Source organism: Hylaeus volcanicus, chromosome 7 (assembly GCF_026283585.1).
Source record: "Hylaeus volcanicus isolate JK05 chromosome 7, UHH_iyHylVolc1.0_haploid, whole genome shotgun sequence".
Taxonomy (NCBI): domain Eukaryota; kingdom Metazoa; phylum Arthropoda; class Insecta; order Hymenoptera; family Colletidae; genus Hylaeus; species Hylaeus volcanicus.
This window is the reverse complement of record NC_071982.1, coordinates 11,659,042-11,686,137: the sequence shown is the minus strand read 5'-3', so window position 1 is coordinate 11,686,137 and position 27,096 is coordinate 11,659,042. Positions and strand designations below refer to the sequence as shown.

At 38.1% G+C, this 27,096-nt stretch overlaps 3 protein-coding genes across 6 annotated transcripts in view; 1 reads left to right on the top strand and 2 right to left on the bottom strand.

Moving 5' to 3' along the window:
- LOC128880023 (uncharacterized) overlaps nt 1-22,003 on the top strand; it is a 678,051-nt gene extending 656,048 nt beyond the window's left edge. For 3 of the 4 annotated variants that reach the window (XM_054129644.1, XM_054129645.1, XM_054129646.1), the window contains one exon: nt 740-22,003. In XM_054129644.1, coding sequence (XP_053985619.1) covers nt 740-1,094 — 355 coding nt within the window. In that variant the 3' untranslated portion in view covers nt 1,095-22,003. The remainder of the gene's footprint in view (nt 1-739) is intronic. The other variant, XM_054129647.1, reaches the window with a different exon arrangement.
- A 1,628-nt stretch (nt 22,004-23,631) lies between these two features.
- On the bottom strand, nt 23,632-24,632 carry LOC128879946 (uncharacterized). The gene is made up of 2 exons (XM_054129524.1): nt 24,618-24,632; nt 23,632-23,979 (listed from the first exon to the last, which is right to left on the bottom strand). The coding sequence occupies exons 1-2, from the start codon at nt 24,630-24,632 to the stop codon at nt 23,632-23,634; spliced, it is 363 nt and encodes a 120-aa protein (XP_053985499.1).
- Nucleotides 24,633-25,556: 924 nt separating this feature from the next.
- On the bottom strand, nt 25,557-27,080 carry LOC128880027 (putative GPI-anchor transamidase). Its single transcript, XM_054129663.1, has 4 exons — nt 26,782-27,080; nt 26,106-26,711; nt 25,920-26,030; nt 25,557-25,851 (listed from the first exon to the last, which is right to left on the bottom strand). The coding sequence occupies exons 1-4, from the start codon at nt 26,836-26,838 to the stop codon at nt 25,615-25,617; spliced, it is 1,011 nt and encodes a 336-aa protein (XP_053985638.1). The 5' UTR covers nt 26,839-27,080; the 3' UTR covers nt 25,557-25,614.
- Nucleotides 27,081-27,096: the final 16 nt, after the last annotated feature.

Below are 27,096 nucleotides of genomic sequence, written 5' to 3'. Positions count from 1 at the left end.
ATAAATACAAAATGTATCCTCGACAAACATTCTGCAACCAGCAAATACTCATCCAACACAAGTTTAAGAAGGAAACTACCCCTTTCATTGAATCCTTGACCTAACAGTTTACTGTAACATACTCTATACGCTATCTGTTAGGTTTGGATTAAGGTATAGGCTTTGTGGGCTATAGTCTGGGGACCTCCAACAGCTGGATGACTTCCTGAAATTAATTCAAAGTTACATTATGGATTTATGTACTCGTATTTGTTATATTACTAATTTGCAGAGAAGGATTGCTCAAAAATTAAATACTTGAAGAATGTACTTAGATTAATAATGGTACACCTGGCAGTACAAAGTTTATCTTGCTGCTTTAACCACGGTGGGTGCTACCACGTGGCAGTCGAGAGCGACTAGTCTACTGCTATTATAGCTTATGGACCACGCAATACCTGCTCCCGACTGTGGCCACTGATTTCCTTAAAACATCGAAACAAGTTTTGTTTTGCCAAGTATACACAACTATAACAATCTGAATTTAAACTGTTGTTAACCAATTTTAATCTATCTTTAATTAAATTTCCTCGTAAATATTATTGGAGACCCCTCATAGTGTCTGTAGCCCAGAAGCCTTCAAGATCTTAATTCAGCTACCTACCAATCCAAAGAATAGTTTCCACTTCCACAACAATCTCAACCACCCATCGAGCTGCCAACCAGTTCGCCTAACCTCGTCGTTCGATCTGTCTTGCAGAGTTTTCAACAAAGTGAAAAGCAGAAGCGCGCACATGAAATCTCACAGGCCAGTGCCCTCGCCCGATTCAACGGGTCAGGAATCTAAACGACCTGTCCAGCAGCAGCAATCCAAAGCGCAGCAGTCCCAGCAGCAGTCCAGTCAGCAACGTCAGCAACCACAATCACAACAGCAACAACCACAACAACAACAGCAGCAACAGCTGCACACGCAACAGCAGCAACAGTCAAGCAACGTTTCGCCGCAGGGCTCGGAATTCACCAATCAACAGCCACTGCCTCCAAGCAACGGCGATACCGGAGCTCAGAACACGGTGCATTTATGGCACAACCCAACGCGGCTCAGGCCACCATAGGACAACGCCCAACCGATTAAACTTAAGTTACCTTAACGAAGGCTGTAACGGTACGATAGGAAAGTATTACGGTCGCGTGAACTATATAGGCAGGCACTTATACAACCGCGATCGTCGATGGGTCGTCGACGACGATACCCCGCGTGGAAAGCTCGTCTCAGCCTCGGCTCGACCCCTTGGAGACGCAGGCGCCGAGCGTTAGACAAAGTAACACGAAGACTTCCACGATAGATAGTTCCAAAACGAGATATACCTCTTGTACGCGCTGATGGACACGAACCACGCGACATCCTCGCGAGTTCTCTGGTCAGGCCAGCCACAACTAAGTTATAACCCTACGCGATTATAAGCGCCGGACTGTGCGCGAATCAGAGAGAAGTGACCTAACCGTAGACCGTGGGCGACGAGTAAGTTCGTCTGGCACAGGCATGCCCAACTGGCCTGTGACCGTCACAGTGTGACGGGCTAGTTCCGGGTCAAAAAGGGCCAACGACGCGTACACGTGACGTCACAGGGAGGTATGACGGATGGTGGAAGCACTGGGAACGCAGCATTGGACGCTCAATCCTGCTGGTAGCTGTGAGATTCCGTCGTGTGTGATTTGGATACTCATGTTGCTTCACAGATGTGACGTACTCTACCATGAACCTATGTTCATGGGGATGTACTATAGTGGATTGCGGGAAGCCATCTGCACGGATATTTATATAATGGAGGAGGTATGGTGGTACATGATCGTGGAAAGCTTTTGTGACGATACTAGAAACCGCCATGTTTGAGAATGATGGTGTGAATGATTATGTTTAATGTGGTTCGTGAAGTGATAAAATATTTTTTATTGGAGAACTGTTGACGAGTCACATAGGCTTTGATGAAGAAAGCACTAGAGCATAGTATAAAAATGAAATCTACAGTATGTCTACAATAGTCGCATACTATTTTTAAAATTTAATCATTCTTGTTCATAATTTTAAAAAGAATATTAAGTGTCGAGATTTTAAGTTACCATGTCTAAAGAACAACAATTTAATACACGAATTTTACAAATAATTCTCCTCCAGAAACTGTGCATTAAAAAATCCTGCAAAAGTACACGTCAAAACATCTCGATCAAGAAGCAAATGCCAGCTCCAAAGAGCTCCCCAAACCCTGTGAACAATAGTAGTATCGATCGCCAACTCATAGTGGTCCCTCTCAAATGTGGCGGCTTCCTGTGTCTCCTCAGCGACCGCAGGCCTACGCCACGTCCACTATATAGAGATCAGTGGCAATATGCGTCGAGTTGGGCATGTCTGATCTAGAATGATGACGAGACCTGTTGAAAGAAGGCCCTTCGTGCGCACATGGGCGGTGATAGTTGAAGCTCCGTTCAACGAGGAGACAGGGTACCCGGAAGTCCCTTTTCGCGTCATCGGGACGGGACGTGGACAGTCCACCGGCAGCTTCCGGTGATTGTCGGTGAACAATTAACGAACGTGCAAGCTTTCCGTCTGTTTTTTCATTTAACGGTAAACGTGGGAGCGCGGGGAGGGAGGGAGAGAACCCACCTTTCATCGACAAACAAAATGGCCTAGAACGAGCGCGGCTCGACGAACGGAACAGAAAGGAAAAGTAACCTAAGCACACACGGGCACGTTGAGTTGACGCGCGACAACGGGGGGGGGGCGGGGCTAACTAAACGAATAGAATGGAAATTTTACCCTACGACGAGTGCTGTAATGTTAAACGATAATCGCGGTTTTCGATGTACCTAATTGCTATTCGCACGCGAGATGTTCCCAGATTGTGCCACAAGACATTACTGTTACCTGTTGCCTCTTTATCATTCTTTCAAATGTTTTAGATTGTTCTTTCTTTGTTCAATTTTTTGTCTCTATTTGTTTTTTTGTTTATTTTCAACAGGACGGGCTTGCGAATCGTACGCTACATGTTTTAGTGATCCTTCGAGATAGAATGATTAGATGCGAATTCGATTGGACGTTGGTTTTTTTTTGTTTTTCAAACGCTGCGGAAACGGATATGCGTTCGAGTGGTTCGCAAGCAAATCCTGCTATTACGAAGTACTACTTGTTGCACGTTCGCTCTAGTTCTATTTAGTTTAAATATCATTAGCGTATTTAAATCTCGATAAGTAGATTTGTTGAAACTCCCTGATTTTGTTACCTCTGTTACTTAATATATTAACTATATTCGTCTGAATAAATTTTAATATATATATATATATATAAATGTGTGTATAGGTATATACACATTATAAATATGTATAAACAGATCGATGTAATTGAAAAAATGATTAGTAGCTTAGGATGATATAGTTCTCTAGAAGGAGACAAGTTGTTCAAGTTTCGCTTCGGTGACGATTCGAGAGCGTCGTCGATGGCCGAATGTAACATAAATGATTATACATACAGCCATGAGTACATTATACATACGTGCACCGAACACAGACACAGAGTAGAAACGTTTATTAAAAAGAAAAAAAAGTAATTATTATTATTATTATTATTCGTCTAACGGATCATTAGATCACGACTCTATATGTACATAATGGGTGTACATGTCTGTACATATTTAACATCAGTGTCTGTATGTACAATTCAAATGAATTTTAACGCAAAATACGTAGGTTAGGTTTTAGGTTGTTTTAGGAGGGATCTATATAGAAATAAAATATATATACTTGGCTTGATTTTCTACCTTACTAGGGACTACACGGCGAAACTCTTGGATGAACAACGATGAAACGTGTAAAATTCGATACTGTTTTTTATTTCATCCTAATCGAGGCAACGATGTTCCTGTATGTAAGGTGCCTTGAATTGTTATTTACGTTTGATATGTTTGAAATTATTGGGCAATGTTGACGTTTCTGTTTAGATGTGTTAAAGGTGCGTTGTTTTTGTTTACTATTTCATTCTGTGAAAAGAAGGTAAGAATCTATTATTTTGAAAAATTGGGGACGCGTTTGACTATGAGTAATTATTGTTTGATTATGTTTGGGCGTGGACATTCAATTTAACGAACAACAAATTTTACTACGTTTCTGTTATTATTTAGCTGTATTTTATTTGCGTATATATAGGAACATCGTTTCCAAACAAAATTTTGAGACTCGCTCAAAAATGAAACATACGAGGTCAAACGGCGTTTCGTAGTTTGTATAAATGCTGCTGTCGAGCCTCCGAATTTGTCGTTCAAGAGTCTCGCTTATCGTGGCTGCTCTAATTCTACCTTAAAGCTATTGTTATTGTTAACACTCTTCTTCTTATTAACTTTTACCTAATTAAAGAATAAATCACGAATATACATTTTAACTTTTTAAACTTTTCACGTGTAAAAAAAACGCAAGTGACTGAGGATGCTTTAAAGAATCTGCCAAGTTTAAAAAAAAAAAAAAAACACGTAATGGATGGCTTTAAATCTTCCACTTGTTTTAGTCAGCGAGATAAAGACTACGTTCGCGAGCGAATGTCGAAAGTTTTGCAACAGACAATTATTAATGCGAAAAGAGAAAACAAACGACAGGGAGAAAAACGAAAACTGTCGACGTTCGACGTTCGAGGAGATCCGAGAATCGTCTGTCTTTATGTGTGTCTTGTGTTTCGACGTTTCACCACTTCCCGCCCCTCACTTTCCCCATCCAAAAGCCCCGATTTACAAAAATGTAATGCGATCTAAACAACAAACGTTCCGGCCACACGACATTTATCGCGGTATTCGTTCATTTACAGCAGGACTGGCTACCATAATTGTTTCAAGGCACTAGGAATACCCAAACTAGTGGTGTCACAGAAATATGGCGGGACTAGTTCGCTTACTCGACGTGCGCTGAAACTATCCTGGAATACCCAAAGCAGTGGCGCCACAAGGAGGTGGCGCTACGTAATTGTGTGTGGCGCCACGGCATCGCGGCGCCACTAGTTCGCTTACTCGCCGTGCGCTGAAACAATCCTGATGGCCAGCCCTGACCTACAGGCAAGACTAAACGATTGTAATGGCGAGTATGACCAAGGGCTCCGTTTTATCTTACTCAAAGCAATGAAAAGAAATACGCACAGGAACGAAAGGGAGGATTTATTTCGCATATACACCACGAAACAAATCACGTTGCGTTTGCGTATGAAACAGCGATTAATCGTTTTGTTCTGGAGTGTTCGAGGCGTTTCGAATGTGTTGATATTTTTCCAATTAACATTATAGATACATACGGCCCATGGAAATACTTCTTCGCGACCATAGAAGAACACGCGATCATGCGAAATCTGAGTAACGGCCTCCAGAGCGCGTCGAGGGGATAGCGATTCCCTGGAAAATCTATATTAACTATTAAATAAGATCCTAGGCGAGTCGAGTCTTAAAAATAAGTTCATTTAAGGTGCGATAAAGAAAAAACTGTTATATGAATCCCGGACAACGGCGTTCGGCGCGCAAGTCGTGAATGCAACAAAATTAGCAGACATATCATTTAAGACAATACACTTGTTACGGAAACTAAGTTTCTACTAATGTAATTATTATTGTATGTAATCTAACTCTTAACCAGACTTAGAGATTCGAGGCAAACGGCGTAGTTAGTTGGTAACGTGGAAAATAAGGAAGAAAGTAGCGGGGTTGTCGAATCCAGAGGATAGGAAATTAAAATCGAGCGAGTATTCAGCGTTTGAAATAATACTCTTTGTTGACTATACTTTTCATCGATTGTGCGAGAAGTTTAGACGTAGCGCGTTTGTTTAAAACGAACACCGACTGTATTTATTTCATTTAAATTTCACCGACGACGCAACGAAGGGACTTGCGTACTTAGAACATAGATGCGTACTTAAAGCGTTCACTTTCGTTTCCTCGCTGAATAAAAGGTTGTGCAACGTGAAATACTCGCGGCACTCTGGATTTAGGGGCAATCGGGGACGCGCGGGGGCGGTACTGGGGGCTGATTACTCAGAACTTAGGGAAGGCACGACAAACGAAGCAATGAAACAGTAACGAAGATATGCATGAATTGTACAAACGAGTCCCTCCACGTCACAGAAAAGAGTATATCTGTATGGAGAATATATATATAACAAAAAAAAAAATGATAAATATGTGATGTATTTAAATGGTATGTGGTATATGGTATTACATATTTGTACATAGGCGGACCCGTGCCATCAACTAGTGAGTTGTACCGATATTGTACTGCCATTTGACCGAATCGTTCAAAGCAACATCGTGTGAATAGAGACTAGCTAACAATCAAACTGATAAAGCGTTTACCTACTACAAGTTTCGGTTCACGTTGATTAGCCAGGAAAATTTAAACGTTAAGTTGATCAGAATGGTCGTTCTGCGTGCTTAATTTCCAGCGGATACCGTTTCGTTTAATATCGAAACGTAATTTATTCACATGAAATTATTTATCGATGTTTGACTCTCCTCAAAATACACTATACTTTCTTTTGAAATTGATTCTCGATTGTTTATACTTAATTCAGAGTTACCATTTTCGTTCGAGTAAGTTTGTCTGATTTCGTACACGCCATAACTCGTACGTTGGTAAATGTCCTGCTAATGGAAGCAATGGTTACAAACAAAAAAAATAAATAAAACAAAGAAAACAGCAAAACGAAAAAGAAAAAAGAGAAAAATTACACTACGTGGGATATATTGGTACAACTCGATGAAGAAAGTGTAGCGTGGTTATACACCTGAGGAATGTGCTCAAAATACTGTATTAAAGAGAAAAAAAGTCTACTAAATGATCATCAACGTTTAATGCGAGGAATTACTCTTAGAAAAAAAAAAATGAAGTGAAAAGTTATTATGGATTATCGATATCGTAATCTATTGTCCTCTTACCTATTACCTACTTTAATGTCTATCTCTATACGCCAAGCATGGTTCTTTATACTCTTCTATTTGATGTTATACTATTCTCTATTAACTTTTACTACGAGAACGAACAAGAAAAATAATTGTATTGTTAATAGTGTTTTTAATGTAAACGAAGCATATGGTCAGCTGTAGGTGAGCCACGGATACGTAATGTCGCGTTTCACATGAGAACTGACGAGGAATGAGCCTTTTCCAGTCACTTGGAAACCTTCGGTCTCGTTAGAACAAAAATCCACTGTAGAAACTATAGAACCTTCTCTTCTACTCCTTCTATCCTAGGGATCCCATAGGTTCCCCAGTATTTTATTGTTCGTCGAAAGTACCCGTTCGAGAATTATTTTGTCCTCCTAAAGCAAAATGGAGTATTCATGTGACACGGACATTTTCTATCGCGCGGTTTCGTCGCAATAATTAGAGTGAAAGAGATAAACGTGTGTGCTCGGTAGCAATATCGGTGGGGACGCCGCACGCGTCCTCCGCTGTCGTTGTTTTTTCCACTTCTCTGCTCAACTATTATAGTTCTTAACCTGTAAGCGTAGCCTGTACGTTAGTGATCCTCGTCATTAGTCGTTTAAACCTCCCGTACCGATTCTTATTGTCTTGCTCAAATAGCGGAGAGGAGCGCCCGGTTCCGACAAGCAAATCAAACCCCCTCTTATCCCACCCAGTGAACCTACCCCCCACATGCGTGCGCAATGATATCGCTCAAAAGTTGGTGCCATAAGCAATATGGACAATATATTATTAATTGTGTTTAGACACGTGCGCGCCAACTACAGCTGGCCGAGCGAGGTCCCGTTTTGGGGAACCTGGAAATCACGCGGCGCTTTGTTGCCTAACACGAGCTGAGATCTCCTAATTCAGTGGAAACTCGCGTTAATTTCCGTGTACTGTATACAGAAAGAAAGATCAGGATCGGGGAGGACTGTGGCTGGAGTTGAGTCTTTCTTTCTGATAGGAGATATCTTCGAAAGACACAGCAACGTCAACGACGTGACTTTCAAGGCCTCCTCGAGGTTGAAACGTCTGACTCGATGGGTCCCCTCAGGATTGATCTTTCTTGCTGCCCAGGCTACCTGCTAATCATACTGTCTTCAATGTCCAAGTGCCCGTCATAACAATTCCCAGGGTTCCATCGACAGAAAACTCTAATTTTGCTTGAAAGCAGAGTAGGCGGGGTTATTTATTTTGGCCTGAGGGTTCGATCTGGCCTATATCTCACCTAGGCGTGGGAATTACTATGCTACAGTACTCTTCACCCTGTCTAATCTCTATTTCGGACAATCCTCAGCCTCCGTTAGTCAGCTCGTGTCGCGGCAACCGCTTGTCGCGTGTTTATATATACCTAACACAGTTCAGTCAATTTGAAGCGCGATGGGGTACCGAGTCGCCAAACGAAAGAGCCTAATCGAAAGCCTACTACGTCGATAACCCCCTTAATCGAAGAGAGGAGGGGGGAGGGGAGACGAGACCTAACGAAAGACCCCAGAGGAGGCCTAGAAACCCCGAACGAGCGACTCCACCGCATTGGTCCGCCAACGAAGACAAATGTCACCGATCCTCGTGGATCATCCGATGCTGCTCGAGGGAACGCTGGATCTATTTAATCGCGTGGCCTCGTGGATGTCTCGATCGTCGTGTAGTCGTTTACTTTGGAGTTGACGAGCGTTCCTTCGTGGAGTTTGACAGCTGATGGCAGGTCCTAAGGTCCTAGGGGTCACAGACGTTGAGGATCTTTCGTTGAGCAATTTAGGCGACGTTGATCTTGAACTGTCTCGATCTTTGACGATTGCCACGTATGGTTGTGATACGTTGTGCGACCTGTTGCGGGCGAGAAACTGTCGGTGCGACTATTGCGTCTGTGGCCCCATGAGAGGGACTTGTTAGGGTGATCTAGAGATCGGTTAGAGAGAATCGATGAGCTCAAGGTCCGGCGAAAGCAACGAAACGGTCACTATGCGAAGAAACGACGAAAAAAGGTCGAAGAGGAAACTGGAATAACGGGAACCGAATGATAATCGGCTTAGCCGGGGCGACGAGCGTCTGCGCATCAGTATTACGTTCGAAATGGCGATACTAATATACATTGGACTAGTGATTATACATTATATTGCGTACACACCATTTCATTTAATATATACATATATACATATTGGTGCAAAAGGGCTACATTATTATTACATAGATAGGTGGGAATATATGTATATATGTATATAGATACACGTATATGTGTTTTAAGTATAGGGGAGGGTGATTAGGTGCATGGAGTTTGGGAGCGACGACGCGGTTTGAATCTCGGCGTTGTTCGTTTGGATGGAAAGCTCGCGAAGATTGGGGGGAGATTTTTAGAAATATGGCGTCATTGTCGTACGATTTCACATAGCGACAGACGATCGCGGCAAGGAGGAAGGGAATCGATAATCGATCGAGAGGAGGGCGTCGATTCTTCTTTGTGAAATAGTCTTCATGGTGTCGATCGACTGTTCGTGAATCATCGTCAAGGTGCCCAGCGATCTTTCCGATTGTCGAGATATCGGTACACAACGGTATCATCGATTATCGATTATCGAGCTTTTGTAATTTATTTATTTATATATTTAAGCTTCCGTCGATTCGATCAAATGAGTGTTAAGATGCTAATCAACCTCTCGATCAATTCATAATAAAACAAACATCAGAGTATCGATAAATCGTTCGACCATCGACTATCGATGCTTCGATTCATTCATTTTTTTAACGATAATCAAAATTATTAATCAATTTTCTGACACGGTGTAATTGAAATCACGATTCGTTCCTTGTAAAAGAAACTCCAAAGTGTTAGTCGATCTTTCGACCTTCGATAATCGAGTTGACGATTCCATTCTCTGTAGATCGATCCTCCGAGTGAAGACTGATCGTTTTATCGTCTATCGATTAATTTCTGGCGGGAAAAAATCGCCGAGGAAAAAAGATTGGCAATCGCTTCAGCGATATTTCAACGGTTCGATCGACCAACTTTTCCGTTTTCCTGGATCGTCAGGATCTGTCCAAATCGATCGTGTTACGAAACAGAACTACCGAAAAAACCCTGGCTCACGAGTGCACGAAAGAGAGTATTAATCGAAAACTATGAAATTGTCGCGGGAAATAAAGAGGAGCGTGAAATAGAGAGAGAGATGTTTTAATACTCAGATGTAATGTATAATCTAATTGTCGTTTATAAATGGATATATAAATATATATATGATGGACACTGAATATATGAAATAAATATATTATATATATACAGTCTACACGGTGATGGAATATACACGAATATATAATTAAATGCATATATATACGTGTATATATCATTGTTGTGTTGCATACATAGTATATGTATAAATGTGCGGCGATATATATTATATAAATATAAATATATATACATATGACTATTTTCTTCTATTGATATTGTGAGTGATTGCTGCGTGTTATTTCCATCATACGCTGCAAGACGTCCTGCAATCAGCGACGAGACGCGAAACTAATTCAGTTTATTACTGTTTTCTTTTATTTATTTAACGTCTTCGTTGCACAATTATGCAAGCATTGATATAAGATGTAGATGTTTTTTATATGCTGATATATGTGAAGAAGAGTAGAAATTCAGCTAAAGTTTAATTTTTAAACTGAACTTATTAATACTACCATGATGATAATTCCACTTATATTTAAGTGGAAGTCTTACATGTTTGCTTGGGTTTACAAATTTTGTGAGTAGACAAACGTTAATGCAAATACATACAAACTTTTCTTACCTACACCTGAAGTTTCCAAATGTTCAAACTAAAATTTATTTGCACAATATTTATTTATTATTAAGTTTATAATTTTCTTTAATTATAATTCAGGGTTAAGCCTGAATTAGGAATGTTTTCAATTTTCCGAGCATAAAAATTATTTTTATTGTGTGCTTCAAACGAGCTTTTCTCAGACCAATTATTTCAGAAATTCGATAATTTTGTTCAATTATTATTTAGGCTTGTCAACCTCCAATTTTACTATAATTTCGTGCAGTCCTCGTCTCGCGAATGGGGGTCGTCTTGCGCAAGCTATCCCAACACCGAGCTGTACCAAAAGCAAGCGAGTAACAGGAAAAGAAAAATATGTATGATGTGTAAGCCAAGTGCCTTGTGTTCTGGTAACTAATCGTTGACTTTTAACTACGATATTAAAGGAAGTGAGAAAGAGAGTGAGATACACACACAGAGAGAGAAGAGACGAGGAAAGAAACACGAGATTCAAGCTTCTCGATATCAGCTCTTTGGGAAAGTGAAGCGTGTTCTTTGGTGGGAGATGAATATTCTTGTTTCTTCCTTCATTATGATTCCGAACGATCGTCCACTATCCACTTGTCAACCATTGATATTATCTATTGTTGCAGACCTAACGTCGCCTATAAAATCGTCGCCCATGATTTTTATCCGTGTTTTACAATGATTATTGCACACAAACGAATAATAGAACAATAGTAATTGTTTCTCTTTTTAATGCAATGGGTTTCAACGATATATCGATTTTTAGAAATCAGGTTCATGGTATTCGAAAAGCATTGAAAATTTGTTTAAATGGAAATCGAAGCGCAGAGTCTACACTGTCTACAGCGACGCTTTTCATTCGAAGCAATTCTCTGGTGTAAATGGAGAATCCTGATCGGAGTATGTGCCAAAGCGTATTGGCTCAGCCATTGTGCAACCACCCCTTCTTCCACCCCCTTCTTCCAATGAATTTATCCGTAACCCGAGGAGATATATGTTTCTATTGTCCGGTTTTATTCAAGAAAGAATCCCACTGTCTGGTGAAAAAAGTGACTCCATTTGCACTCGAGAATGCTACTGATTAATTGGGAGGGAGGAGCTACGTTATGTCTGCAACGCGATTATTCTACGTTTTTGTGTAATTAATTGTATACGTTTGAAAAAACATAGAAAAACTGAATGCACATTCCTTTCTAAAAGGATTCTATCAACCGAATAATTAGTTACATAATCGAACTAATCTGTATAATCTCAAGGATGAATTCAACACACTAAAATAGTAAAAATAATTCATCTAACTATTGCTCGAAAGTTTCTCTATAATTACCAATCACAAATAAATGTTAATAATACACGATTTCCAAATACCAAACAAGTAGTACTATTTATAAACTTTCATGCACGCACAAGGTTGATCACTTTAATGAATGCCCTTCGAGACGATCTATATTACAGAAAAATTAAAACTAAAAACTGCAACTATAGAAGATCAAGTAATGTTGACGATCACATCAATTCTTCTTAATATTTTAGTGTGATGAGTTCACTTTACATTAATAACTAAATATGTGTACTCTATGTTCCCAATACAATGGATCCTGTCTAAGAGACACTAGGCTCTCCCCAACGCATCAACATAGGCTAACGAGTCTCGACGTCTAAGAGGCGTGATGCTGCACCCTTAGACATAATTCACTGTGTTTCTTTGTTTTTGTTCTTTTAAATAATGTGCGACTAGTGGTTTATTCCTACATTCGATATAGAAAGTGTAATACCTGAAGTGACTCAAATAGTATCGCATTGGCGACAAGGGATACTCAAAGCCTCGCTAACCTCCTACAGCTTTGATTGTCCTGATTGATTATAGTTGAAAGAAAATCGAACGATCAAAGTCATATGACTATAAATTAAAAGGAATATTTCACGATTATACACCTGGATTTGGTCGACCGCGTTTTTGGCAATTCTTTTTCTCAAGAGAAACAGATCAAATTTATGTATTATAGGAAGAAAGAGAGATAATTATTTTTCTTTTTACTTAGAACAAAAATCTATTCAAGGGACTGCCTGATTTGGAGCTATAAAAATTACATAACTCTTGAGATTTTTGAAGGAGAAATCTATTGAACGTATAAATTCGAAATTTATACCTTTACATTAATTTCACAAATTACACAGTCGAGTTATCACGAAAGTGGTCAGAAGCGAGGCGAACGTCCGGTATCGTATCACGTGTAATTTCCACAAAGGCCAAAAAGGAGATGATTAAAATTCGACGACGTAGAACTGTTGTTGATTAATAACAGATTAGCTCTCTATTGCGATATTGTCCACGAATATAATAGAAACAATTTCTATAAATATCTTTAAAAAATCAATTCTTACAAACGTCTTAATGAAAATGATTTCTGTAAATTATGAACACTAAATGCACTTATTAAAAATAAAAAAATAAAAAATATAAAATAAAAAATAAAAAAGTTAAAAATAAAAAAATTAGTGAAACCACAAGTGATGTGGAGTATTAATGAATCGAAAATAATTTCTTGATTTAAGAAAAATAAAACAAAATGAATTTTTTTTCGATTAACCAAGGAAAAATTCTGTTTCCAGGGAAAATACTAAAATTTTGCAATAGAGGGTTGATCGCTCCTGCCGCAGTGCACTCTGGGCCCCAAACCTGAGCCCCATAGGCTCGTTTTCATTTGTAGAGGGAATCGTTTGGTGTTGCGATAGGTGGCAAAGGTGTTAGAACAGTGGGATACGAATGTGTCTTCGTGTATGCGTGTATGCCGACGTGTGTAATATAACGGCACGAGTGAAACTGGTGAACGATTATGTTAAGCAGCGACGCTCGTTCGCGTGTGCACACGTACGTCGTTTCTTTCCGGCGATTCTACACTTAATGTATATCTTTTAACTCTACCGAATGAAATATTAGCTGTGTCTAAAAGGAATTGATGTACATAGTAGATCTTGGTAGTTAGAAAAAGTGTCGTGGCCGAGGAAGCTCTGCATTCATGAGGCATGGAAAAAAATAATTCTTGTATCAGAGATGGGCTAAACAATTTCGAATAACGAATAAAAGATTAGCAACTCTTCATCCATTACTCGACAAATAAAAATAAGAATATGTAATGCAGAATAAAACATTTCGCAATGTAAGAAGAATAATTCAAGGAATTTATTAATCAATATTAATGAAGAAAATAGTAACGATAATATTTATTATCATTATTTATTTTTCAAATTTTAGTCTCAATTTTTCTCCAAATTTGTTTTTAATTTGTTATTCATTATTCGAATAAAATTCTACCCATCCCTGATTTGAAGGACGAGACAAGTGAGTCTTCAAGCTGCCTCATGGATGTACGAATCGGATGAGAAATCCCTTAAGCAGACAATCCTCTATTAGATAGTCCTTAAATATGCGCGTGTCCTGTTTATGTGCATGAATGACGTATGGAAAGTATTAATTCGTAAGGAGCCCAAGTATTGCGCCCCGATCTAGCCTCTTCTGCGACGTTTTCTCATCCTTCGGATAGCGTACGAGCACACCTAATCGCGAATGGGAGTGGATACGAGGCACGATGCTTTTTAACGATTAGTCCTTGAGGTATCGCAAAGAAGTGCGTTTTGCGTTCTCGAATTTGAATTTTGCTAAAAATGCATAAAGAAATAAATCTGATTTATCACCTAAAGTCAATTTGCCCAATTAAATCTGTCAAATTTCACATAATTCAATGGACATTTAAATAATGCTCATCAAGAAAAAGAACACTATCTTGCCGGAAAATTTCTAAAGGCTAACAAAACTGAAATAATGATTAAGGAGCTACGCATAAAAATGAGACTAATCCATAGAGTGTGTCGATCTTCGTATTCGCTTATCAACGTTGATGTTATGGAGAGTTTCCTTCTTCCTCTTAAATCTTTTACAGATACCGACTTGATCGTAACCAGAGATGGGCAAAATGTCGAAATACAATGTTCGAATAACGAATAAGAAATAAACAACTCCTATTAAGAACCTGTACAGAACTATAATTCAAATTTGAATTACAGGATGAAGTATTTCGCTAACGATCAAATAAAAATTCACTCACGTTCGATCGAATGAGTTACTATACGTTGATTTTATTCGTTATCAATTATTCGGACAAACTGTTGCCCGTCTCTGATCGTAACTACGAATATCGAAGAAACGTGAGAGAGGGACGTAACGATTCCTGTGAAATCAAAAAATGTAGTCACTGGTCACTTCGAGTACAGACGGATTTCGATTTACCTGAAATAATTAACTATTTTGTACGACGTACGTTTGTTCGAGACGGTAGCGATTATTATTCCGGGCGACTGAGAATTAGTTAGAGTATGAAATTTATCTTTAATAGCGGAAGCATTGTTTGGGAATACGAATCGACTCGGGAGGCTACGAGTTTTTCGAAAGAATTTAGCGAACCATGTATACAAATCAAACGTCTAAAGCATCGTGCGCTTAATATTTTTAAATTAATTATGCAAGCTTCGAGATACAATGCAGTGTTCAGAAAAAAACCTTGTTAATAATCGAAACAAAATTATATTATTATTTTTCTTTGCCATCAATGATCGTAGTTGACGGTGGACGTCTCTTGCGCAACTATCTCGCGCACACGCGCCACTTGTGTCGCAGAAAAACTATCACGTTACAGGATGCACGTTTAAATACGAAACTTTTCTTCGGGATACAAATATTAGAAAATGAAACTAATTCTGAAGAATTCCTGCATAACAAACACAAAAACATTAAAAACACGATGCTGTAAACAGACTAATTAATCTATGCGTTTAATGGAAAAAGCACGTACGACCCTATTTCTTAAAATTTACCAAGCGACGTCACTGTTTCCTGTATCCAGTCGTATCACGAGTACGACTCCCGCGACAACTGAAGAGTCTCATCGAACAGTTGTACCGAAGTCCTAGAGAAAATGCTCCTGGAGAGAAGAATTCAAATTTGGCAATCGAAAGTTTTGGTGAGGTTATTTCGCTCTTGGTCAGAACTTGGTATCGCCTAAATTGCTGACTGATAGTATTACTACAGAAAGCATTACTACAGGCAGAAAGAAGAATTCTTTCTAGGAGTATTCTTTGCAGGTTCTAGAAGTACTGTCTCAGGCCTGTTCAACTCGTTGCTCGTCAGAGCACTGGGGGCAAGGGTAGATTATGTGAGAAAGCACTAATTCGAGGGTAACAGTGGCAGTTAGAACTCCTGAACATCATCAGTACAGCTTTACAAGGCTTATATTGTAGCACCTAATGGCTAAAAAGTGAGAGAAGTGCCCTGGGCCTTCTTCTTGCCTCTGCTCGCAGCGGTAAAGGGCACTCTTGCCTTCCAGCGCCCTGTTGAGTCCCATCACGGTACCTAAAGGCCTAAAGGAGGAGGAAATGCCCTCAAACTTTCTCTTGCCCCGGCACGCGAGCAATAAAAGGCGCTTTTACCTGCCATAGTTGAACAGGCCAGCTGTAACCGAACTACGGCAATCACCGAGCCGAATTTTTCATCACAATAAGTGGATCCTATATTTTGTTTAGGTCACTTAATCATCGCAGTGGGGTGATTCGCCGCGAAAGAACATCGGTTTCGACGAGCATGAAAATTCCTGCGAAAGCTATTACGAAATACGGTACACCGCGAAAGTGGTAGGGAAAATCAAAACGAGCAATGAGAATCAACAAATGCTACAGGGTGCTGGTCCATCAGAAACAATCTCCAAACCGTGATCACTCGCGTTCGATAACGACGGATTCGACTGAAACGCTTAACAATAAATACCGTGCCAAATCGTCGTTGCAATCAAACGTCGGTTCACTTTCTTCAGCGATCGACACTCCGAATCAAACAGTGCTAAAATCAAACAACGCGTTCCCTCCTCCTATTCGTCGATATACCCTCGATAGACAGGGATGAGCGAAATTTGAAATTTTAAACGACGAATGAATTTTTTAATATTTATTCGATACTCGTAGAATGTATATTAGGATTTTAATCGTGGAATTAAATATTCCGTGGCGGATGGATAAAAATTTTAGCGTTTATTCGAATAAACGTCACGAATGAATCGATGTAGATTGGTTTCATTCGAATGAAATTCTGCTCATCTCTGTCGTCAACCCTCTCGTTCCTCTTCCACGCGCCTTTGCGCTCTTGACGCTTCTGAGCGAGAAAATGAGGTGCCCATGGAGCCGCGATGGCAAACGTGTAGTATGCAATAATGTCATGTATAAAGTGTAAAACATCAAGTGAATTGTCTTTGTTCTTAGTAATCGTAAGGAATTTTTGAATGAGTTTGTATTTTATGTGGATTTGAGAACAAAGGGTTTCAGTGGATACTGAAAAACTGACTGAAAAGGCGCAATCCACTCAATCTAATAGACTTATAATCATTTAAACAACGTTAATTTGTAAAATTAGCATTTTAGGAACTATCATTGATACTTGAAATTTTCAAAGCAAAATTTATTAAAAATTATTGAATTCAAATTACTTTCAACTATTCTGAAATAATTTTATAATGATCCTGTATCTAATTTTTCTTACAAGAAAGAAATCATTGTGATAGTTTTAATACAAGGCTTGCGTTCTTAGAAGTATGTAAAATACTAATTTATTCTAGGGATCCTGTGTAAAGAGTCTGGATTTTATATGCGTCGTCTTGGAATGTGTGAAGAAGCGAACCCCGCTCGATCCCTCGATTCTCCCTCTCTGACATCCTCGCTGGATCCCGCGGAAGCCATAATTTGGTCGCGTTTCAAATTAGAACACGTAAGAAATCCAAACAAAATATGAAGATTTGTTCTCGAGAGTCGAAAGTAGTGATGGAACTAAGACACGTTTTGATACTCTCGATTATAATCACAAAAAATCCCTCGAAATTCTGATTCATAAAAGAAAGAAATGTTCATCGAGTCGTTATTTAAAACAGTAATTTCTCCCACTGCTTCAACGTCAAGTTGATTTCATGTTTTTTCTTGTGTAAATTACAAGCTAAAGAAATTGTGCGAACTTAGGAGGGTGGCTTTCAAGAATTAAACATAGTACGTAAGAAAAACTATTATGCACATGGGAACACACTGCATAGTAGAATATTTAATTTCACTATGGTGCGATAAAGCTAGTTGCAATTTTCCAGCCTAATCTCAAACTTGTACTCCACGCAATGCTTCAGGATCGATACTTATCTGCATTTTACATTAACAAGTACGTCACCAAATTAGTCCCATCGCTACGAAAAAATCGTTGATCGGAGAATCAAAATTGACAATCAAAATGGCGACTGTTTTGCCAAAACGCGACGATAGAACATCCATCTTTATTGCAATCGACGCGTGCTCCGATTTTATCATTGATCATCGATCCCACAGGCTCTCGAGCGCATTCCTCGCATGCTAGCTAGTATTTACGATAATAATCGAAATCGGTATTACATTACGCAGTAAACAAAATAACCGTGACTGAAGCTATAAATCAAAATACACAGATCCTAGAGGCGAACCACGATCGCCAGGACGTCCAACGACAATGGCGTCCGCAATGGCAGTGGTTCCATGAAATAATTTTTTGTGTACTTTTAAGCGATGTTGTGAAGCGACAGTATTAACCCTGTATTGCATAAGCTAATCAAAAGCTCGATAAAAATAGTCTGGAAACCTGTAAAAATCGATGGGGAAAATGTTTATAATATTTAAGACATCTAATGGCCATACAGGTTCTGGCACTCGCTGTACAGGTTGTTGAGTATTAATTAATTCATGGACGTGTAAATAACCATGAAGCAAGAAATATTAAATAAATTTCATGCAATAGAGGGTTAAGGTATGTTATTAAATTGAAATGGATTTTGAGCATCGATGGCGAGTCAGTGCGAACCCCGAGATCAAAATTTCGAGTCTTTCAATCGAGCATGGGAACGTGGAAAATTCGACCACTGCTTTGGCTCGCGAAGATTTCCAAAATCGAGTTGTTCTCGAAGGGAAATTAAAAGCGTCTTCTGCTGAATCCAGTAATAGGGCTGGACGCGTATTTTCTTAGGATAACTGGCGCGTTAACCCAGATATTACAAACAAGTATTTTTGCTAAATTCACTTGGATTACGCATATAGTGTAATTATTTTGTAAAAAGAATAATACATTTACCCTACACGCGCAAGGACTAATAAAACACTGTGTGGTTGTGACATCCAGTTTGCAGTAGCTCTATTACAGAAAACTTTCTACTGTTCGTTTGAGAGGACTATACTAATATCTGGGTTAATTAATTATTCGCTGTCACTGTTGTACATACCATAAGTGTCAAATCTGGGACAGAGAAGGGCAAAATTTTTTTCTGAATACAAATATCGAATAACAGATAAAAGATAAACAACCGTTCGATCGGCAATTAAAAATTTAATTAGATGTAGAATAAAGTATTTCATAATGAACGAGTTTTTAGATAAATTGAAATGGATAGAAGTTTAATTGACGGAGTGAAGGTCATGAATAAATTGCGTTGGTTTTATTCAACTATCTATTATTCGAATAAGGGGTTGCCCATCTCTGTTCTGCTATCGAAAGGACTCAAAGCATCCCTTCATCGAGAATATATTGTAGATCTAATGTTGTAAAGTCCAGTCCTATATGCGTTTCCTAAAGCAGTGTTTTGCGACCATTGTATTAATCGTGAAAGTTTACGACGAAGCAACGGTGTACGAGGCTTGAAAATTATTTAAAAACTTAAACACTCATACCAAGTAGAGCATTACTGTCCTGGAACTGAGATCTCGTAGAGTTTTTGATCAAAATTTAAAGCAAGTTTCAAAGTTGATCGACTCTTCTGGGTCATGCAAGGAAAATGAATTCTCGAAAGGACATAATGTAAAATTTTCCTCGACGGTAAAGATTGAAGAAGCTCGCTAGATTCGTGTAATTCGAGTCTCGGAGATGGGTAAATTTTTATTTGAGTGAAGACAATGTTTTTTGAGTTGCCGAAGAATGCTATTACCTGATTTTTAAACATTTCGATAAATTTTGATTCGTTCAGTGTGATGTACACAATCACACAATGACTCAAAACCAAATTTTTACAGAAAGAGCAATGATGATGGGAGTTGTTTGTTTTTATCTTTTATTTAGGTAAACATGTTTCCCATCTCTGGTGCTGTGGAAAAATCAGGCATAGAAAAATGTGAATCGATATTGAATGAAAATTCGTGGGAGGAAGAGACATATCAAAAGACAGAATCTTTCTTGACGAGCAACCGCATAGCAATACCCTTCTGCTCAATACGGATAATACAGGCGAGAGAAAACTATAATAAAGTTTTGGGGAGGTTTTAACCAACAAACTTTGATAATCCGACACGTAAATAGAGACTTTAGGCGAATTTTGATGCTTCGATGAAATTTCCAGAGATGAGATTTCTAAATAAGAAAATTTGTGTCGAGATAAAAAGTCGAAATTTTTAAATATCAAACAAGAAACGAAAGATAAACTTTTTCATGTGCCAAGAGAAAGTCTTGTAGGGATCAAAGTAAAGGCCGCAGTTTGCAATTTTAAAAACGAGCAAGTTTATTAACGTTTCGACTTTAATTGAGTATTAAACCGATATAGAGCATTTATTCGTCACCTATTATTAAAAATGAAATAATATTTTGCTCATCTCTGTTTTTGTCCTTTCGCAAGCTCGAACATGCTTCATCAAGTACACTCGGGTTCACGAAAACTTCTTCGGGGAACACTAGCACATTCAAAGGAGAAAGGAGTCATGCAAGCATTAATTCATGTAACCACTTCAACTCTCGAATTAGAATCATTTTCACTCCTATGAATATTAAAATTAACAGTAAGTTTTAAATTTACAAAAATTAATGATACCTATAACAAACCCATAATAAGATACGTAAGGCGATATTTTTATATACAAATTGAGAGTTCTTATGATAAATTTTGGTTTGAAAATGTTTGAGAGGACAAAACAAAATGTATACTACTTAAACCAGCGTGCATTGTCAAATTCTAATCAAAATAGCGACATGGACATATACTTTGCAGACGATAAATAGTCTTCTGCGCATCCACCTTGCGCATAAATGACATTAAGTACCTCCTTTCTCTGCTAGTGACGCTCTTAACAAGTCATCGTCAACCCAAGCGCTCAACGTTGAACAAAATCTTACACGACGCGAAAAAAAATGTCTAAACAGCGCGATGCTTCCGTACAATGGATGCCAATCACTAATTCCATTCGAACGAAATGATTGGAGAAAATATATTCCACGGTTCTCATAAGATTTCGTAGCTACTCAAAGTACACTTCGATCCTCGTCATCCGCCAGTCGTTCCCGTTAAATTTTTTCGAGAAAACCGTTCCGATCGACGACGATTTCGAGACATTTCACAGAGATCGAGCACGATCGATACCCCGTTCGGCGGGTCATCGTCGAGATTCGATTCCGTTCGACCGCCTTTTCGTACCCTCGAATAGCTCGGTGTCGCTCGCCAGCCAAAAATAATAATCGAAATCGAAGCGACCGTGGTTGAAACCCCGAACGTCGAAGTAGATCAGGATCGCCCGAAAGAATGCGAAGAACCTTCTAAATATATATGTATAAATAAATATAGATATAAATATATTAAATATACACGATAAATGTTTATATGTCCCGTTAACGAGAAAGTCGAAGACGAAGGAGGAGGGGAACGATGGATACGCGTCCGGTGCTCGGAGCTCGAGAGACTAATGTTCCGTTTCCAGATGATGCACGAAAGGTGGCGGCGTTCGAAACGAAACGAAACGGACGAAAACAATTTCCCCCGTCTGCTCCGTGCCGGTCGAAAACGATACGACGAAATCGATCTAGTTAGAGCGAGGATAACGTACACAACAGTACAAGATAGACAAGAAACAAAAAAGAAACGCAAAAAATGAGATGTGTTTGTAAGATATCGACTAAGTCCTGAGAAGTTTCACTTTAAAAATAATAGTACGACAAAGACAATGTAAATGTATGAGAGGTCTCTATTTGTGCCCCCAGCCCTCAGAATGTTCCATCCTCCCCCTACGAAACCCTCGCCCCACCAGACACAGAATCCTCGCCATCCTTTTCCTCCCCTCTGTACGACGAGTGTAAAGAAAAAAAAAAAATATCATGTAAAATTAACACACACACACACACAAACACACACCGATTAATATAAATATATAAATATATTATATAAATATATGTGTGTATACATGTGTGTGTGCGTGTATTTATATATGTATACATATCCTGCGCGTGTGTATACACATATATGTACATTCTAACAAAAAATGATTGATTGTGAGTCATTTAAATAATTGTTATATGTATTTTCTATATATTATGACAACTAATACAATGATATATATATTGAGATGATATTACGGTACTATTAACTAAGTGTAGTTAAAATTAGGCGAGCGAGGGCTCGCGTTTACGAGGAAAGAGATAGGAAAACGTTGGATCGCTCTAGTCCAATATTTCTATATTATCTCACCGAAGACGGAGAAGCAAAAAGACGTGCGGAGATGTAAAAACAAATAAACAAACAAAAGAAAAAAAGGATGAACGAGCCACTCGAAACGAGTTCCTCGGGTTATCTGTGGCGGGCAGGTGAAACTTTTTTTCTTCGCGGGAAAACTGACAGAGCGAACTAACAAGGAAAAAGCGCGACAGTTGCCCGGGCGTCGTTTCGAGCGCGCTCGTCGCGTATTGCAAATGAACAAACAAACAAACAAAAAAATGAAAAAAAAAAGAATAAGTAACTCTGAGTGAAGAAATCAATGTGGAATTTGCAACAAAAAAAAATGTATTTTCTCACTCCCCACTGCGAGGTGTATGTTCATCGCTGCATCTTATTTGGAACGAAAAAAAAAACCTAAATATTATATTATTATATAAAATTACTGTATAATTGTAACGAAAATTGTTTTTCAAACGATGTGGTATTTTTATTGTAGATATTATTATATAACGAATAAAATCATGATTCATTGTAACCCGTTGAACGTTCATTCGATTCAAATATCAATCTTGAGGAATATGTATCATTTTGAACTTTTATTTAATTAGTAACGATACGATGAACAGTGGATAAACGTTTTGTTTATTTGCGCTGATAAAAGAAAACTTACACGAAAGTGTTTGGATTCGTATTGGTCATTTTATATTTTAATATGGCAATTGAATCAAATAAAAAAATTCATCAATTTAAAATTAATCACTAAACGATCTCGAGATTCCGATTGTACTACCATAATCACACACGATCCACCAACACAGTTAATTAAATTAAATTACATTAAAACACTCGTTGAACCAAATAAACAAATTCACTTCTGACGATATTCAACAGCGTTATATTTAATTTTATTTTCCTTTCATAAAATATTCTCTTCTTATATACATTCATATATGTACTTCTAATCCTATTTACTTTCTATATTACTTTTGAACTAATTTTTCCTAAACACACGGACGCCCACTTCGCCATAATTTAAAACAAAATCACACCGAATTTACATTTTATTTATATTCTCCACTTTAAAGCTCGTAATTTACATTTTTCATAGACAACCAACGAAGAGAAAAATATTCACCCTACAACGACCCTCTCGCACGTTGGTTCCTGAATAAATGACATGGAAATATTTAATCCAGCACGCATCGAAACGGAAAATACTGCCGAGCGTATTCACAACCGTAAAATAAATATTAATTGTCCGTAGAAATGTAAACGTAACAGATTATTTACAAACACTCACTCAGTCGCAGAGGAAATAATAAATACATCCACACAGCCCAAAGTATTCGTCTGGAACGTTTCAAAGATATTCAATCAGCACTCCACTTGCTCGGAATATTCGCAGGAGTTGTTAATCGTGTTAAATATGAGACCAGCTTGACAGTAGAAGCCCGCGGGTATGGCACCAGCGCCTTGACAAATGTAAAATTTTCTACAATTAAACGGATCCCGGTAATATCCTTCGTGGATGCAGACGGGCACAACAGGAGCTGCTGATTCCGTTGGGAAAGAATGTATCGCTGGATCTTGAGGTGGCTTCACTTCCATACGTGACAATGCGTTCACATCTATACCGTACACTTCTACGTAGTTTTCTAGTCTGTCCGCCGATGACAAACCGCACAGCGTGTAAATTGCCAAGATGTACACGAAGAATCGCATCTGAAACAACGTAATGACCACATATAAATTTAAAATAAACGAAACATTTAAAACACTTCTGTATTACTTCAATTATCGGTTCAATTATTCAATTTTTTGTTTCGCATCTTACTTAGATAGTGACTTCGTTTAAATAATCGTTTATACCGAATAAACGGAAATCAAGAGGAAGATTTCAGTTTTAAATGAATTAAAATAAACCAGTATTTAAATCGCACATCATAAAATAAATCTTACTACACCACGCTACCTAATAAATAACACTTATTTACGACTGACGTATATTTAAACAAACGTGCAACAAACGTTGTTATAATATGACACATATACAGTCCAATAATTTGTATAACAGAAAAAACTCCAGCTTAAAAATTCAATAATAGAAGAATATCTAAATTGCCCTCGTTTAATTTATTCAAGAACTGAAACGATTCTCATTCATATCGTCCAATGCAGGTAAATGCATCCTTAAATGCAGCAAGTACTCACTTTCGAAGAAGTCAGAAAATTTGAATGGTATCAATGAAGTCTCTTCTCGTTCGATTATAATTCCCGTACAACGGTATCAGTTGCGTCTTACTAACTGGCTATTGCTGTGACTGATATCAGACTTATATATGCGACATATACATATGTACGTTCGATGAAATCATTACGCAGATTTTTCGTCTATCGCTCTGATAGACGAACACATAGTAGCTTACATCGACGCGCAACGATACGGGGAAATGTTTAATATTTAGATGACGCTACGGCGAATCAGATTTTTTCTTCGACATCGGGAGATAATTCCAGAAATTGTAACGTTGACCATGACATCACTTTCGCGTATCTAGAACAAGATGAAGTTCCGTCTAATTCAATGATCGTGAACTCTTATCTAGCAAGCACTGGAATGTGTATCTTTCAAATGAGAAAACACAGCTTTTCGTCTTCGCGAATTTCTATGGATACAATTACGAAGATTGAATCAGAATTACAATTGAATTACAATTAAATTATAATTATAATTGAATTATAACTGAATTAGAAAGAGTGGAATCAATAGAGTCTAATAATTATATGTTAAATCAATAGAATTTTATCGTGAAAACTGTTCAATAAAAATAGGCTAAAAAGCTTTTATATTCTATTAAATATAACACATCAATATTTGTATTACAAATCTCGATTCTCTAATAGAATTCTGTTATCTATCATACCAGCTGCTCTTAAGAAACTCTAAACTTTGATATTTCCTAGCTGTGAATCACAAATGCCTTTATTAATTCATTTTTACTACTTCCAGAGTTGAAGATCACACAAACGTGCCGTGTGAAGTACTGTATAAACAAATGACGCGTTTCTTGGAACTTTACGATACAAGTGATCTACGAATCGATCACTACGGGTCGGAAAATATTTTGTTAAATATTTCTCTGAATTGTTTTTAATGTGCGAGACTCGCGATACGAAATTCGAGTCGAACATGAAAAGAACGAGTCAGGCACGTCGTATATCGTAAAACAAATAAAATGTATCGTAATAAAAAAATATCGTAAAATAAATTGTGGAGTAAGGGGTAAAAATAAAGGTGGTGTTACTTTTTTTTTTTATAAATTTGGTTTTTATTATATAATTTGATATTTCTATACATTATGTAAATTGCGATATATCCGGAAACTGTGCAACGTAAGAATATTTTCTTTCCGGCTCGATAGTTTTTGTCTTGTTTGCTTTAAGAGGCAAAACGTTCATTATGCTTGTAGTTAACTCTACAGGCCTCAAGGATCCAAAGAAATCTGTAACTGGTACCCTATCAGGATCTCTTCTGAATAAATCCTTCCTTACTCCTACTGTTGATAGGCAATAATGCTTGGGGCATACTTTGAGCTAAACACAGAATACTTATTAGCATAATAAACTTCATTTAAAACTAGGACCTTGTTTTAGAAACTTACAAATTCTCCTAAAGTTTTAGTACTAGAAGGCTCTACGTTTTCTAAAAAGTCCAACGCATAATACGTATACCGATCTATAATGTAAACACCAATGGCAGGATCCAAGTGATGCTAACAAGAAAAAGAAGTAACGTTTACATCACTTAATCAAAATCTGTAAATCATGCAACTAGGCTCGTTACTCACAGAAAGTGAATCTTCCCCCACTAGACTAGAAGCAACTGCTAGAATGTTTGGAGAGTAAAACTTTTGATACATAGAACTCGCTTGGCATGTGTCCACTATAAACAAAATCTCATGATATCTTCGCTTTTGCCACATTTGTTCAAGCGCATCCCCAAGTTCTTGACTAGTAATTTCTTCTGAATCTTGGAACTTTAGAAATCCATTTCCACCATGGCCAGTAAGATAAATCAAAATATTAGACCCTTCGTCTGTTAACAATTTCTTAGATCTCGGTGTTTCCGGTGTTAACCTTCCAGTTAATAACCTCACAAAGTTTTCTACAGTGACTTCATAGCCTCTGTAATCTACTTCTACGTCGTCTCCATAAACATTAATATGTTGTTTGATGTTATTGAACACAGTAGCTGGCCTAGGATTTCTTGGATTGCACGCCATGTCGTCTGCTATCATGAGAATAATCTGAGAGTCTGGTATTCCCAAACGTTTAACACTACGATAAATCGATAATACATTTGCCACGTGCCGATAATTAAACCAAAAACGCGAGGTATCAACTAATACCGCCCAGTTATTCGAATGACCAGTCTTTGCAAAATTTTCTGGCGCCTGCAAAGGTTAGGTTTCAGTAATCCACGATTAAACTCCTGGAGAATCTTACAAAACCGGTAATACAAACCTCCCAAGCATGGTTAATTTGGAAAACGCACAGAATAATGAAAAGTTTTAAATACATTTCAATATATTTATGTCTTACATGAACCCGTGTGAAGTGTATTACTTTCTCGCCACATTCGATAACAATCTACAGAAACGAAACTTGTATACTTTAAATAGATCCTTTATCATTTTTTCTGAACCTTTTCCTTCATCACTGAACACAGAATTGTATATTGTCACGAAATTCTTGAATACTGTTTACAAACCGTATTAACGGACATAACCTCTACAACGTGCATGCAGTGCAGTCGTAGAATATCCACTAGTGTCCGAT

What these genes read in the sequence shown, in the direction of transcription:
- LOC128880027 (XM_054129663.1), bottom strand. Translation starts at nt 26,838, where the DNA reads ATGTATTTAAAACTTTTCATTATTCTGTGCGTTTTCCAAATTAACCAT. An exon ending in AAATTAACCATGCTTGGGAG is followed by an intron (nt 26,712 to 26,781) that starts GTTTGTATTACC and finishes TAACCTTTGCAG; the next exon opens with GCGCCAGAAAATTTTGCAAA. An exon ending in CTAAAACTTTAGGAGAATTT is followed by an intron (nt 25,852 to 25,919) that starts GTAAGTTTCTAA and finishes TTCTGTGTTTAG; the next exon opens with CTCAAAGTATGCCCCAAGCA.